The sequence below is a fragment of the Chiroxiphia lanceolata genome, chromosome 1, assembly GCF_009829145.1.
Source record: "Chiroxiphia lanceolata isolate bChiLan1 chromosome 1, bChiLan1.pri, whole genome shotgun sequence".
NCBI classification, from domain to species: Eukaryota; Metazoa; Chordata; class Aves; order Passeriformes; family Pipridae; genus Chiroxiphia; species Chiroxiphia lanceolata.
The window spans coordinates 136,641,050-136,656,243 of NC_045637.1; the positions used below are offsets into that span (position 1 = coordinate 136,641,050).

Consider the following 15,194-nt stretch of genomic DNA (forward strand, 5'->3'; position numbering starts at 1 on the left):
AAAACTCAAAGCTTCCTTAATTAAAACAATATACATCTTTGATAGTTTATATTAATGGGAATGGTAGCTTTACAGAGTACTGTTTATGAATATAATACATACATCATGCTGGGTTTAATATTTTATTTGAATGACGGTTAATGTTCTGCAAAATTGCTATGTTACATCCACTGTGACATCAACTAAAATGTGAACTAGTTTGCATAGGTTAGTACTTTGGGCAGCATGATGTTGCTCTAGTCCACCAAAGCTTAAATATTCACAGTGTAGAGGAAGAAACAGGAATTAAAGCATTTCTACTAAAATATATTTTAATAGCTGGTGTTAACTTTCTGCATAACAAAAGCCAAATTAAGATGATACATCATATGATCCAAGAGAAAGTTTATCTGTCCTTTGAAAAACAATTGTTACCTCCATAACTGTATACCCCCAAATACAGTACAGTTTTGCAAAATAACTAAAACTTTACACACTTTAAAGCAAACATAAGCCAAACTGCACAGCGGTTCATTTTTGCTTTTTATATCACACTGCAAAAACCAACAGCCGAGTTTCCACATCATGCTAATCAATGTCAATACAGTCATTGCTGTCTTCCAATGGTCTAGCAACTTCTAATAGTAATATTAAATACACGATTGAAATGCTACAGTATAGCTTATTTCCCCCCCCCAAAATAATAATAATTAAACAAATGTCAACAACAACTGGATTACAACTTAAGTACAATATGCAAATTCTATTTATCAGACACAAGAAGCATATGAAATTCCTTTGAATATACTGTTGTAGTGCAGGCAGTATAGGAAATAGAGCTTTCAGGTTTTCTTTCCAAAGGAGAGATGGGGTTCCTATGGCATAAAGCTGGAGAAAGTCACTAAAGCATTGCGAAATGGTTTATTCTTTATAGTGCTCACCAGTACTTCGCATTTGCCAGCACATCAGTTTGGAGAACTTCTTTCAACAGCATCTTTTGTCTGTTTCAGTATATTATTTAAACATTTTCTAACTAAAGCATATTCTATAGTTTAAATGGAGTATTAATCAACTTAATTAAAATCTAAAATTTTATACCCTGTACCACCTTCTGCCAAAGACCTTGGTATTTGTCATTTCCATTGTACAAGATGACATGCAGTCACTGTACAATAAAAACTAGAATTATTACCTTCCCAAGTATTGGAGACCTTCCATATCCCTGAGGAACACTCGGGAGGGACACATTTGTCAAAAACATAATCCATGGGAGGTGATTCTCCGTCAAATCCCAATCTGCTGAAGTAGTTTATTGTATGTCAAATGTAATCAAGAAAACCCTGTTTCATCAAGATTAAATGCTAATGTTCCATAATGAAAAATTACAACTGCAGTATCTGTACGTAGCTTTGTTTAGAAAATGAAGATTAGCCAGGCAAGAAAGAGTAATGAAAAGCAAGGCACCCATTTGTTCTTGTATATATGTATGAATATGCTCTATGTTGTTTTCTACATTTATACTCGTGTTAGCAAGAATTAAAGCATTCTTTACAGAATTCTTTATTTCTAAAAGGAGAACATGTGAACTTCCAATCTGAACTTTGGAACAGCTTGGGAAATTCACCTCTGTAAAAGTCCTTTCCTTTCCCCAGAAAAACTGATTATGGGAAGAAAGAACAGTGAGGGGAACATGCCGTGCTAAAAAGGAATACATATTTTAAAGGTGACAAGACAGCATATAGCATCTTTTCACCTCTATATCACACTGCATGTAACAGGCTCCAACATATGCCTATGCTGGCACAATTTAATTTATGACTTACTTTCCCCACCTTACAAATTTTAGATCTTATAAAAACATCTTTTTAATTGCACTCTGATAATTTTGGGCCTTTGATTGCTTTGCTTAGAAAAAAGCTGCATAATGACACTAAAGTTTGTTTTATATCAAAAAGCAGGAACTGTTCCACATAAACATGAATTCCTAAGCATATATGACATAAAAAACTTGGTTACATGAATGAGTAACTTAAACCAGATCTTAATAATTTTGCTGATATACCATTCTCAAGAGAAATACAATTCTCATACTGTTTTGTTTTCTTGACCTTTTATTTTTTTGCATATTGCTTTAGCTGCTCTACCAAGGTAATGAATTTTCAAAATTCATAAAGGAAATCTTATTTTGATTGTTTATTACAACATAGTTCTCTAATGTCATCAAATGCCCATTTTCTCATTTACTTCTATACGTAAAGTGTTCAACACTGCAAGTCATCTCCTCATTTAGGAAGAATGATCATCTATTTATAGATTCTTTTTTATAAATCACTAAAATCTGTAACTTGATTCAATATATCTATTCTCTAAATTTTATTGGGTTAACAAACTGACAATTTGTTTTTATTGTTGTCAGCATTACACAGCTAATAGAGCAGCAAGCAGCAAGTGACAGCCAATTGTGCCTCAGGCATCATTTGAAAAATTTGCTACCCAGCATAAGATGAAATTCCTCTCCCTGCTGTTGACGGCTAGTGATGAAAACCAACACAGAAGCAGACTGCTTTTTACAGAGCTTGTAGCTCAGCATATCACATCAGCCTTTTGAAAAAGCCATTTCACTTGCAAAGTTTGCTAATTTCACGTGGATGTCACCAGGAATGCATAAGGTTCTGCTGCAGCAGCAGCAGCAGCTCCTTATGCAAAACTTTCAAGAATTTTAAATGACAGCAGTCACCCATAGAGACTGGATATTTACAGTAGTGAATCTGTGGTTTTAAACAATACTTTTTGAAGTTAGATGCTCCTGGACAGCTTTAGCCTTGGAATTAGGCTGCTGACAAGAAAGCCCAGGCAATTCCACAGTCATGGACATTTTTTAATTTTTTTTTTTTCTAAGGCAGTCATTCCATTCTGTTTGGCAGCTGGAATCAGCCCCGAGTTAGTAAAACCCAAAATAAAATTGCATAAGCTTTCCAATTCCTAATTGTATGCAAAAATAGAACGTGCAGGTATTTGCACTGACAACTTTCAGTTGACATAACAAATCCATTCTGCCTTCCTTATTCTTTAAATAGATATTGCAAAGTTGCCTACTTTGTGAAATGAGAAATACAAAATTGTCTATAAGCTCTATATTTAATTCTATTTTAAAAATTTTAGAAATGGAAGAAAGCCAGTGCAGACTCAATATTCTGAGGGTTACTACAAGCGCCTCTAACTTCTCTAGCACATGGCTGAACTTCACAAATTAAATTATCAGTAAAAACATTTACTGCATCTGCACAAATAAGTTCCCACATGAATCTTTAACTCTTTTGTCCTTCCTCACAGAATTTCTCCCTGGGAGAGAATGCAGCATCCAGTCAAAGCAAATGCAAGTTCCCTGTGACCCAAGCCTGCTGACACAGTCCCTCTTACAGGTCCATTATGTCACCAGTTGTTTGATCCTCTCCTCAGCCTCACAGACTGAGACCTGGATCTCTCAGTTCTGACCATAATGTTAACAGACACCAAACAGCATATGTGAAGGTTTGTCAGCAGAATATTTTTACTGTTTTCTACAGATGGCTAAACTGAAACATAATGGCATAGAGTATGTTGGACTTTTGTTTAGTTAGCTTTCCCTTCAGTGTCAGTTATGAGAAAGATCAAGTCAGTAAAAGAAAACATAATATTTCTCCATCATTAAACATTTGGCAAGCGTACAACCCACTGTTGGATCACCAAGATTTTTTGAGTAAACTGAAGCAATAGGTCATTGATCTGAAACGCACTACAATAAACAGAGCTCTCCTCCACTCCTCAATGGAGGCATAAGTATATCTGAAGCAGGGGTAGGTACATTAGCTCATCAGCAAAGCAGCCATTAAGCAAGTTACCTGTGGTAGGTAAGAAGGAGGGGTATGACTGCAGGCTTTGTGTGACTGCACAGCACCGGGGCCTCACACAGGATATTTATTTACAGCAGTACAAGTGAAGGTAAAGGAACTAACATGAAGTATTGGTTGTACGTTGCCCTAATGTAAGTTTCTATTTAAATGCTAGTTATTGTTAGAAGGAAATAGAAGACTTGACAGGTTTTATACTTTAGATAGTCTTTGCAAGGAATCTTCTGTGCAAAAGATACTGAAGAATCATGGATCTAACTGACAGATTGGGATGCAAGCAAAGCTGATAGGTCACTTGTAAATAAGAAAAAATGGGTAATGCAGAAATAAATGTGGGTATGCAAGAGTCAGGAAAATTTTGCTGTTATAATGGACCTGTTTATTGTAAGGCTGCTGGGCAGTAGGGGATTTTATTGGTTTTTTTACTGGCATATTACTTGTCATTATATCAAATGACTGAATTATCTACTCAACATTTTAGTTTTTATTAGGATGCTAACTGCTCAAACATTAAACACCTCCCTAATAATTTGAAGATGTGTTCAAACTCAGTGTGTTAACTTCCTGTGCCTTCAGAGTGCCAGAAGTGCATCAATTTTATGGTGGTTTTTATAAAGAGAAATAACCTCTTTGATATGTAGGGAAAAGGTATTTTCCCTTTACAGGTAATTGACTAAAATTTTTATAGGATAGACAGCACCAGGCTTCCATATATGTTTTTCATTTTGAGAAAGCATGATTATAAGCCATGCTATTTTCAAAGCTCTGAGCTTCTTGCAGGTTATTTATCTCTATTTTAAAGAACTCTAAATTGGATTCCGAGTAAGAAAGCAAACTGTTATAGCAGTGATAACGTAATGATCATGTACTCTTAAAAGATTCTTCTGACTTTTTTCTAAAAGGTTAGATTTTGAGTAAATCATAATAAAGCTCAAAGGACTAGAGACAAAAATTAGTTAACAAACTCAATATAATTTGCTGGAAGCATTCCCGTTTTCCCAGTTCTCTGAACAGTACCATACATCCAGCCATCATCTATCGGTTGCACATTGATGATATAATCACCATCCCTGAAGGAAACTTCATCTTCATCTTGAGCGCTGTAGTCATACATAGCTCTATACGTTCTCTGTTGAAGGAAAGAAAACAAGGCTGTCAAGTCTCAAGTCTAAACAGAGATAGATTCCTTCTCTTTGCACATAGATGAAAAGAGAAGGAAAAAAGAATAGAGGGAGCAAGGCAGAGAGTAAAATCACAAGTTACCTGTTGAAAAGGAACGGTACTCTCTCCACCCTGTCAAAAATACAGTGAATACTGAGTAGCAAAATAATTATTTTTGTTAACCTACACTGTCCAAAGACCTCATACAAACAGATTTCAAGCCATTCACTGCATCTTGAAACATTCTAATTGTTGTTTCATTTATTCACTAGTAACAGTTCAGTACATCCAGCCATGGCTAGCTGTGCTTCTTCTTCCTATCTGCATGATTCCCAAGTAGCTTCTCCTGTGTCTTCACTACAAAAAGAAACATAGTCTTCATCCAGGTCATTAACTTTGCCATTTCACTGAATGTCTTTCATTTCATTAGGATTCTACCCTGAATTAAGAATTATGATGCATTATCATCTAAAGAAAAAACAAGATTTCAAAAAATCTGTAAAAATAGTTTTTATGAATACTCATTTTTTCATATCAGATAAAATGTTCTTTAGCACATAAAGTCCCATCATTAGCTAAGCCAAATTTCTGTACAACTCTGCCCACTGTAAGCCACGATATTAAATTTTTTTCTCTATTTTTCTAAATAGAGTACTTGTTTTCACTCATAACCAATAAAACGCTATGATTCTATACTGGAATTCAAAGTGGATTTTCAAACTCAGGGGGAACAATCTCCCCTTGTACCTTAACAGAAGAAAAAAATAGCTCATTTTAAAATTCCCAGGAATACTTTCTTTTTTTTACCCTGGCTCTCGAGAGAAGTCAAGTACAGTTCAAGCATCACTGACAATATTCAATTTCCCTTTTGGTAATTTTTGCTGTATTATCATAAGTAGCTGAAATTTTCTGGTAGAATGATTTGAAGAGAAAAAAAGGTTAAAACAGTCAATGTTTGAGTTATGCCTAGTATTATTGTCTGAACCTTTCAATAGACAGCAAACTTCGTTCTGCTACCCAGATCAGGAAAACAGTTCTGGATTAGTTTTAGTGTATATCATATATGGGGTTTTGAGGGTTTTCAGTAAAACTATTTTCTGAAAAGGTGGAGACTTCTCCATACAAAGTGAGGAGGCCATTTGTTACATGTTGGAAATGTGGAATTATTTAATCCAAACACTATAAGGCAATCTATCATTTCTGTTCCCATGCCAGAAATACACTTTTTGTTTTGATTTGCCTTTATAATTGGTAGTGCAGATTAAACAGTATGGAGAATCAGCTCCTGTTCAAACAATGGAGACCACTGGAGACCACCTTTCCTGACAAGCCTACTCTGAACTGTATTTCAGTCTTGCTCTGTATAATTGTTCTCTGCACTGCCTTGTAATTTTGCTGCCCTACAGGCTGTGACCAAGACTAATTTTCAACCAGAGTTCCTAAAAGTCTTCCAAGCGTTCATGGGAGTTGATGAAAAAAAAGCATCATCGTTTATGCACTATATCACAGCAAGTAATTGGGTGGGTTCTATCATCACCAAAAACTAGAGAACTAGTGGTCAGAAGACCCTCTGCCTTTAGGAATCTTATTTTTTCCAACTTTTTCAACTAATCTCTCTAAACTAACTCTGAAAAAGCAGTGAAAAACATGCTATTACAACAAGTTCAGCACCACTTAGCCCTTTGAAAAATTTATTTCAAAAGAGGGTCCATTTAAGAAAAATGGTAATAAATCTATATCTGGCACAAGACAGCAAATGGATTCCACTCTGAGCCATGCTTATATGTCTCCCTTAAATGGGTAAAGGCTGGGAGAAGAGATTAAATGTTTTATTAAACTAACATAAAATTGGAAAAATAGAGAATTCTTGCTCACTCAGAAGGATGCTCACTCATCCTTAGAGCACGATGGCAAAGGACATACTACTGCTGTCTCCTTAAAGGCAGCTTGTTTACATCACTGTGGTGGCACAGTTGTGAAGACAAGCTGGTAATTTCAAACTTCAAAAGAATTTATTAGGGCCCTAAATGCTGCTGAGAAACCTAAATTTATGGCCTTAACACCTAATTAGGTGCTAAATGGCTGTCAGGAGAAATCTCCATAATAATCCTGTTAGCATTTAATGCCTAATTATCACTGCAGAGTGTAGTCTGTGCTATATAATTGAGAATTACAATGCCTAAAGGACTCAAAGCAGGGATTTTTAAAATGCATTTTAGTGAATTATTCCTCTGTCAGTAGTGAGTTTAGCAGGTACTGAGTACAACAGGTTGTAAGAAAAGTTTAGAGTTTTGTAAAACAGTCAAATACTCACTTATTTCTCACTTCCTCAAAGGTCTATTTCACAGCTACTGCTTAGACAGAACAGTTAAGTCCTCTGCACATAAAGAACTGAAGACCAACTTATATTCTCAGCTCCCTACCTAGATATGAACCAACAGATACATTTTTCCACTTCATCCACTAGTTTATACTCATTCTATGAATGGCTCCTTGCAAGGAGCAGTACCTGTTGGAGCATCCTTTCACATACAGCAGCTAACTTTCAACAAGGGTTTTGTTTTCCTATCACTTTTAGATATCTGAAAGTGTGTTATTTTCCAAAGAGGCAAACAGCCTGCAGGCATCTGTTACAAAACACTTTGTAATCTGAGCAACAATTTAATTCAGCCCATTATGCAGAACTGCTCACAGAAAGTGAGCAAAAGTTAAGAATCAGAAAATAATGCAACTTATCTGAGGAAAAAAAAAATCTATCAGAAGACTGTTAGGATCATGCCTCACACAAAACACAGCTCAAAATGAAATAAACCAAATTTTGAAACTGTAGAAATTAGAAAAAATCAGTTTCTCAGTATAGAAGATTGGTGGGCATGATTATAAAATGAATTTATATCTTTTGGGGACACTGATTTGATAACAATACAACAAATCAGCTGAAAGGAGTAGTTTTACAACAGTAGTTAATTCCTTAATTATGCCTACTCTGATATAACCCATGGGAACTTAATCACTCTCACCCTAGAGATGTCCTGGCCATACTCAGGCACTGATGAGTGACTTTGTCACCTTCACTGCTTCTACTTAAGTCTCAAAAACTGTTTGTGCTTTGAGGTCACTATTCAGTCTAGGATTTCTTTCCTTCAATCTCCTCCTGCTGTTACTTTCTTCTCTTACTTCTTTCTTCCCTCTGTTACTAGCCAGACAACACCACATCTCTGATAGTACTGCTCCAAGCCCAGAACTGAACAAGCAGCTGAAAGCAATGAACCTAAACACTGTGTTTGTCAGATCTCCTATCACATTTTAAAAGCACTCCAAAACTAGATATTTTCAGTCTGTGCTAATTACTACATTTAAACACATCCTCAACCAGGGGTTTCCCCCAAGCACATGCAGAGAATCCTCTGTATCATCCCAATAGCTGAGAGTAGCATGTCCAGCACCCTGGATAAGCTTCACAGGCTAATGAAAATGCAGTCTTCTGGCATGAAAGTGGAAAGGCAAAGGAGCACAGCAGGTTTCTAGATGCATCTGAGATGCCTCTTTTGGAGCAGAATCAACACCCTGGGGTGACAACATCATGCTCACGTCTTCCTCACCAGACTGGCAAGTTAGCAGTCAGCACCAGGCCAGCAGTCCTTGATTTCCGGAAATGTTTGGGCTTTATTGTCTACAAGGAAGCCCACCCAGTTTTTAACAGCAGATTCAAATCATGATGTTTGCTGTTTTCCCATGATAAACAGCTATTATCACTTAAAAGGATGTCAAGTGACAACAGTTGCACAAAAGGGATAAGAAATCCTGTCGAAATAAGTCAATCCTTTATTTTTAAAATCCTTTAATGTCACTCCCTTCCTTTTCCTACTACCTTTACATTTCCAGTTCTGGAAGGAGAGGCAGATGTTGATTCTCATGATGACTGAAACTATGCTGTTTCAACAGTCTGCCACATAAGTCACTAGGACATAGAGATAGTAGGGCAATAGTAGTCATCTGCCTGCCCACATGGCTGCAAAGGCTGGTAAGTGCATTTCAAGATTTGCAGGCATCTCCATTCTCTATCTGCTGGATTTAAAAGCTGTTTGCTTTACTCCTCAACTACTAGAAATCTCCTGTCAAAGTCGAGGATTTCCGGTCTCCTACTTTTCGTGCTCTGGCCCTTTTGGAAAACAGCCAGCTCCCCAAGTGCCTTGTGATATCCTTGGAAATTAATGGTTGATTCCAGCATCAGCTGTCTCACAGCTGTCATGCAGCTGTCCAAAGAGATTCTCAGGTTATTGATTCACTCAAAGATGTAGGTATCTGAATCCCAGATTTTCCAGCAAGTTAGCCCCCTCAGCCCCAGGCAGATAAGACTCTGGGAAGCCTGAAACCACTCACACCTCACAGAACATCATGATCTTTACAATACAAAATGTCACAGAGTTTCACTCTTACAAAAAAAATACAAGTTTTAGTAATCTGGAAAACAAACATTTTCAAGCTCAGCAAGCTCTAAGTTTGGTTCATAATTAAATATTTATTCATCTCTAAAATGTGACAGATGTAGTAAATATACATCCATTCAAAATAGTTTAAACTTCAAAATTGTAAGTCAATATTTTTAAGGTAAAAGGTGATTGGATCTGAACTATAGAATCTCTAGGCAGCAATATAATTTAAAAAATATGATAACCATTAAAAATGAACTTTATATATAAAGAGTTCAAAAGGAAAAAAGAAGCTCAATTTCCTAAAAATCCCAGCTGAATACCCATTGAGCTCTCCTACCAGGACCAGTTACTTCTAAAATGAAATATTCACTCCAGCTTTACATTCCCATCCACCACAATTAAGAACTTCGTGACGTGGCCACAGTTTCATGATAAAGGTTCTTCTCAGTTGCCCACCAGTATAACTCAGTTTGGATCAGGTACAAGTTGGTGCATGACTCTTCAGTTGGATTAGAAAGGGCACACCAATATAGAGCCTGAGCCAGCTTTATACAAGAAGAAATAAGTAATGCAGATAGGCACAAAGCCTGTAGTACAAAATCAGCGAGTCAAAAAAAATTGAAACTAATTTAAATCAACAGGGTGATCTTAAGAGATCAGTGGGTCATCCAGTGCTAGGAGCATGAATTCATCACAGAGTATAACATAAAATTCGGCCTGTGAAATACTGTCCAAGCATTTACTATTTGTTTTAGGTAGGTAAAAGATTCAGTTATTTTTCTGGATATCATAAATTATTTTTTTATGCATTCTGATGCAAGAGTTCTTACCACTGCCTATAGTCTCTTAAATCTTTTTTATACATGAGGACTGTCACTTACATTTAGGACTAGGACAGTCAAATAGTTTAGCTGTAGAACTCAAGGAGATCAATTCAATCATATTTAAGAGATTTCCCAGTTGCTGATGATGTTGCTTACCAAATAAAATTCTCCTTTAAATCCAATACTCACCAGACTTGCTGAATGAGGCTGTGAATGCATGGACCTCATGGACGACATACTGGTCTGGTGCATGTATCCATATCCTTGAGTCTGGCTTTGCTGATATGCCCCAGGGAGAACAGGGGCTGCATTAAAGAAATACAGACACCTTAATTAAGATTTAAAAATGGTCCTTATTCTAGCATTTTGTAGAAACTATTTGCATTGTTAATATCAATTCCTCCATATAAAACAGTCAGAATTATTTCCATATGCAACATAAGGCTTTTTATAGGTTGAATTACACATAAATATAGCCAAAGCTATAGCAATATGTCCACAAACACTATAAAGCTTAGTTGGAAGGAAAAGTTTAACTTACCATTAGAAGTCTAACCATAAAAAGGTGTATGAAAGCTTGAGACACCACTAATTCAATTCTGATACTATCATAGATGAAGCATTACACATATGTCCCATAAACTGACATTTTTAAGGAAAGATTCATAAAAAAGAGCTATATTTATAGTTTTTAAACGCTTCAGTAGAAATTCACTGCAATTAATTCTTAACTCATTGCAAACTAACTGATTGTGATTCACGGGAAGAGACAGAAATGTTAAAAATGAACACAGAGTTGAGTTTCTTAGTTCAGTCTGATGCTATCAACATTCTTAGCCAAGCACAGAAAGATCCATGCTTATTCAGTGTTTCAAAGTCCACCCTTTTAGTATCTTCCTCTTATCACACAATTGTTCCATCTCTTTACACATATTTTATTCACATTATTTTAACAATTTTTTATGTTAATCATTAATATATTGACTTCTATTTTACCAAGAGCTGCTGAAAGCATTAATACAACCAACAGAGACTCCCTAACTCCATTGGTTACTAGGAAAGCATTCATAAACCTCTCATATCTGCCCAAACATCCTACTTCAGCAACAGACCAAAACAGAGTGTGTTAAAAACATGGTTGATCAAAAAACTCTGAGAAGTAAGCCCAGCATAAGTGACTACTGACTATTTTCCTAGCCAGGTAAATAAGCATTTTTAAAGTAAAATTAAGAGACTGAAGTGGTTTTCAACATCTAAAGACTGAAAGTTTCATCACCATATATTTGTGTGTTTTATAAGACTCTCATTCACTCTGAGAAAAAAGTCTTCTGGCTTGTTTGGAGGTTATTAGCCCATCTCCACAGTTATTTACCAGAATTTTGCTAATTCAGCTGGAAATTCATTTAGCTACACTGAAAAGAAAACGCATTTCTGTTAATACTACTTCAAGTTGTCCATTTAGCTGATATTCTATCTAACTCCTCTACCAAAAGCTGTCTGCTGCTTTAAGGAAAAGAGTCCTTGCAGGACACGAGTAAAAAATCTTCAAACATGGAGTCATACAGCAGTCCAACACTTTCTGAGATAGATCTCTTGGGCTTGCTGGGAAGAAACTCTTCTGAAGTAGCCATCACACACAAATTCAAAAAGGACCAAAGCTAATGTAGGATTTAATTGGGTTCACAATATTTGGAATGGTCCAGGACTTGTAAAATGAAAAAAAAAAAACCACGGGAGAAGCAGGAAAACCCATTGAAAATATATATATTTAGAAGTATTCATATTTGCACTAAAAATTCTCTTTCTCTGTTTCTTAAATTATTGGGACAATAAATACACGTGAAGAGGCATTACTGAGAAAATGTTTGCTGAACTGTTTCAGAAAGAAAAGTCAACCTTTTGCTTTTGGCGAGCTGTTTTACCAATCCTGCTCCTCCAGCTAACAAAATCATTTATTTCAACTGAAGGTTCTTCTTAAAACTTCCATTTAGTTTTAGTTAGCATATCCAAATGTGCTAAGTGTGTAATTACAATTTGGGATGCTACTTTTTGCTCTATGATATTTGTGAAGATAAGTAACATTGTATATTTAACTAGAATTTTTCTGATGTAGAAAACATGCTTCAAACTATTGTAATGAATAGATTGTTTTGTTAAGTGAGTGAAATTAGTGATACGCAGTCAGATGCAACACTGGAACATGATGAATAATGGATGTTTTAGAAGTGCCAAGTTCATTCTAATGACATATAAGTAGAAAGACATTTTAAAGCAGTTCAATCATCAGAGAATTGCTGCTCATTAACATGCTCACAGGATTATCATGCATTAAGTGAATAGTCCTAAGTAGTTCATCAAATAATTTATGTTTCAATGTTGTTACAAGCTATTTCTACATGACCAGATGTAGCCCTTCATGAGACAATAGAGAAAAATATAATTTAATCAAAGGTTCTGAGATCAAGCTGGAATGAATATATTTTGCCTAATTCACCACCAGTATAAATGTAGGTCAGTTCATAGAAGCCAACAAAGCCTTATCTCCTCATACCACCCATAAATTGGTTCTGTGAGTTGAAAATTGAGCACAGCTTGAACTTCTTAACTTAACAGGAGGAATATCTTCAGCCAACACTGGCTGCTGATCAGTCAGCACCCAGCCTGCTTTGCAGTAACAACGGGCTGGTAGCTCTTCCCTGGTCCCTGGCAGGGGCAGACACCCCAGAGTCCCTTTCTTCTTTTCTTCTTTAGAAAAGTAAAGATGCTGGTAGGAACTGGATTCCTTCTTCCCAAAACAGATCTTTCTCCATTTCTATCAAGCATCCCTTGTCAGTGTAAGGCAGCAAGCCTACTGATGGTCAGCTTCATTATAGCCTCCAAATCAACTGGCTCATTCTGGGGAGGATAACCTGTGCGTCCTGCCTCTGTGACAAGTGACTGCAGGAGATCTGACACATGCTCTCCTCTTTAGCAATCAGTCTCTTGCAAGCTAATTCTGTCAAACTGTCTCAGCAAACCTGTTTGCTACTTTATCTGCAGTGGTGAAAACCACAGATCCATGAAAACAAAGTATTTCTTCCAAAGCATTAGAAATTTTGGGAAGTGCTAGAAGCTGAATATTAGAAAAAGATTCTATACAAAAAAAAAGAAGGAAATTCTAGGATTTGCTGTGTTGATTACCTCCTAGTAATTTATTTAGGTATCATATATGTGAGCATATATATCAGTACTTTCTAGTGTTGAAGACACTTGATTGAATAATTACACGTGGGTTGGTTTTTTGTGTGGGTTTTTTTCATTAAAACAATACCGTAGTAGGGCTGCAAAAAACAATCATTATTTTTTAACAAGTCTTTACAAAAATAATTAAGAAACATCCAGATGGTTGTCTATTTGGAAGACAATTTGGGAATCACATAAATAAGCTGAATAGTGAAGAGACAACATATCTGAGCTGTATTTCCGTTGACATACAGATGATTCAAGGTGAGATTAAATGATGCAGAGAAAGAGTTTGAATTGTCTTCATCATCATCACCTATAGTTAACTGCAGTCTTTTCATCAGACTGAGGTATAAAGTTCTATAACATCATTGACTGCAGCAACAGTAAAAGCAATGGTTTTAGATAACCTAAGGGAACAATAAAATACAGTGCTGGAACATGAAATTCATTTAACTGAAGCCAGATTTATTGGTGAGGGAGCTGAGGGCTGACCATTGCTCCCAGAAATACAGGTGGATGTTTTTTCTTGCTGCATTAAGACTTTACCAGATGTATTCTAGTGTATCAAAACTTTGTTTTTCTTGTCCCACTTACCAAGAAAGCCAGATATTCATTTTAAATTATCTACTTGAAGAAATTTATCATATATCTCTTTATAGGCTTCCTCAGAGAAAAGAGAGAGAAAAATGAATGAACATGATATAAGGCAAGCAGAGAGGAAGCCTTCAAGAGAAAGAAGCAGCTGAAAGAATGGTAGCAAGTATCAAATTGCTGCCACAGACAATGGGGTCTGCAGAATGTGTACCAATCAGGATACGCTTTGAGAAGAACTGGGACAGAAAAACGTCAGACTGTGGAAACCAGAAAGGAATCATTTAGAGAGCATTGTATACTACAAGGTTAAATTGTATAACTACAAGGTATAATTGTATAACTACAAGGTTAAAAAAAAGTTTACGCAAAAAAGAAAAATCACTTAAATGTTAGATTCCAAGATACGTTATCAAAACCATACTTAAGCTCTTTCATTCTTTTGTACAGCAGAACCTTGATAATCCATGGTAAAAAAACATATCCTCACTGCTAACTATTGCATTTTTGCCATTTACTGCAACACATGCCATTTACTCCACCAGATGGAAAATAACAATCACTTAATTTACTCCCACACACATCATGCAGTTTTAAGCATTTATTTCACTTGCTATTTTGATATTACCTTAATTCATCATTTCACTCCTAAGACTTTAGAGAACTCACAAAGAATAGTTCAACATTTTGTAATAACTACACGAGAGAGTACAAAGTAAAGAGAAAGATTATGATTAGCATGTGCTTAAGTCTAGTGTCTGCAAGACACTAGATAATAAGCTGTAGATTTTCTGAGCAGCATAAAAGTTGCAATAGAGCCAGAATAGAGTATCATCATACTGTGTTACTGCCATTACGATGAGCTCACCCAAAATAGATCAAGCTGCTTACGGGAATCATGCTGTTCCACATATATTGAAGTCCTTCCCCTGCTTTGCCTTGTTGCTGCTGCCTTATTTTCCACAGGTTGCAACATTTAGTACAGGCCTCAGAGCCCTTCTTTAGAAAGCCTCCCCCTTAGTTTTCAGTTCCTTCTTTCTTTTGTCCTTTCCTTAGAAATTACTCAGCCATGTCCCATGCAACAGAAG

The 15,194-nt window shown here is 36.1% G+C and overlaps 1 protein-coding gene across 1 annotated transcript in view; it reads right to left on the minus strand.

The window, feature by feature from the left end:
• Positions 1–297: 297 nt before the first annotated feature.
• Positions 298–15,194, minus strand: part of NEBL (nebulette) — a 138,130-nt gene continuing 123,233 nt past the window's right edge. The window contains 2 exon segments of the mRNA XM_032683620.1: positions 298–4,998; positions 10,480–10,595. Of these exon segments, the coding sequence (XP_032539511.1) occupies positions 4,822–4,998; positions 10,480–10,595 (293 nt within the window). The 3' untranslated portion in view covers positions 298–4,821.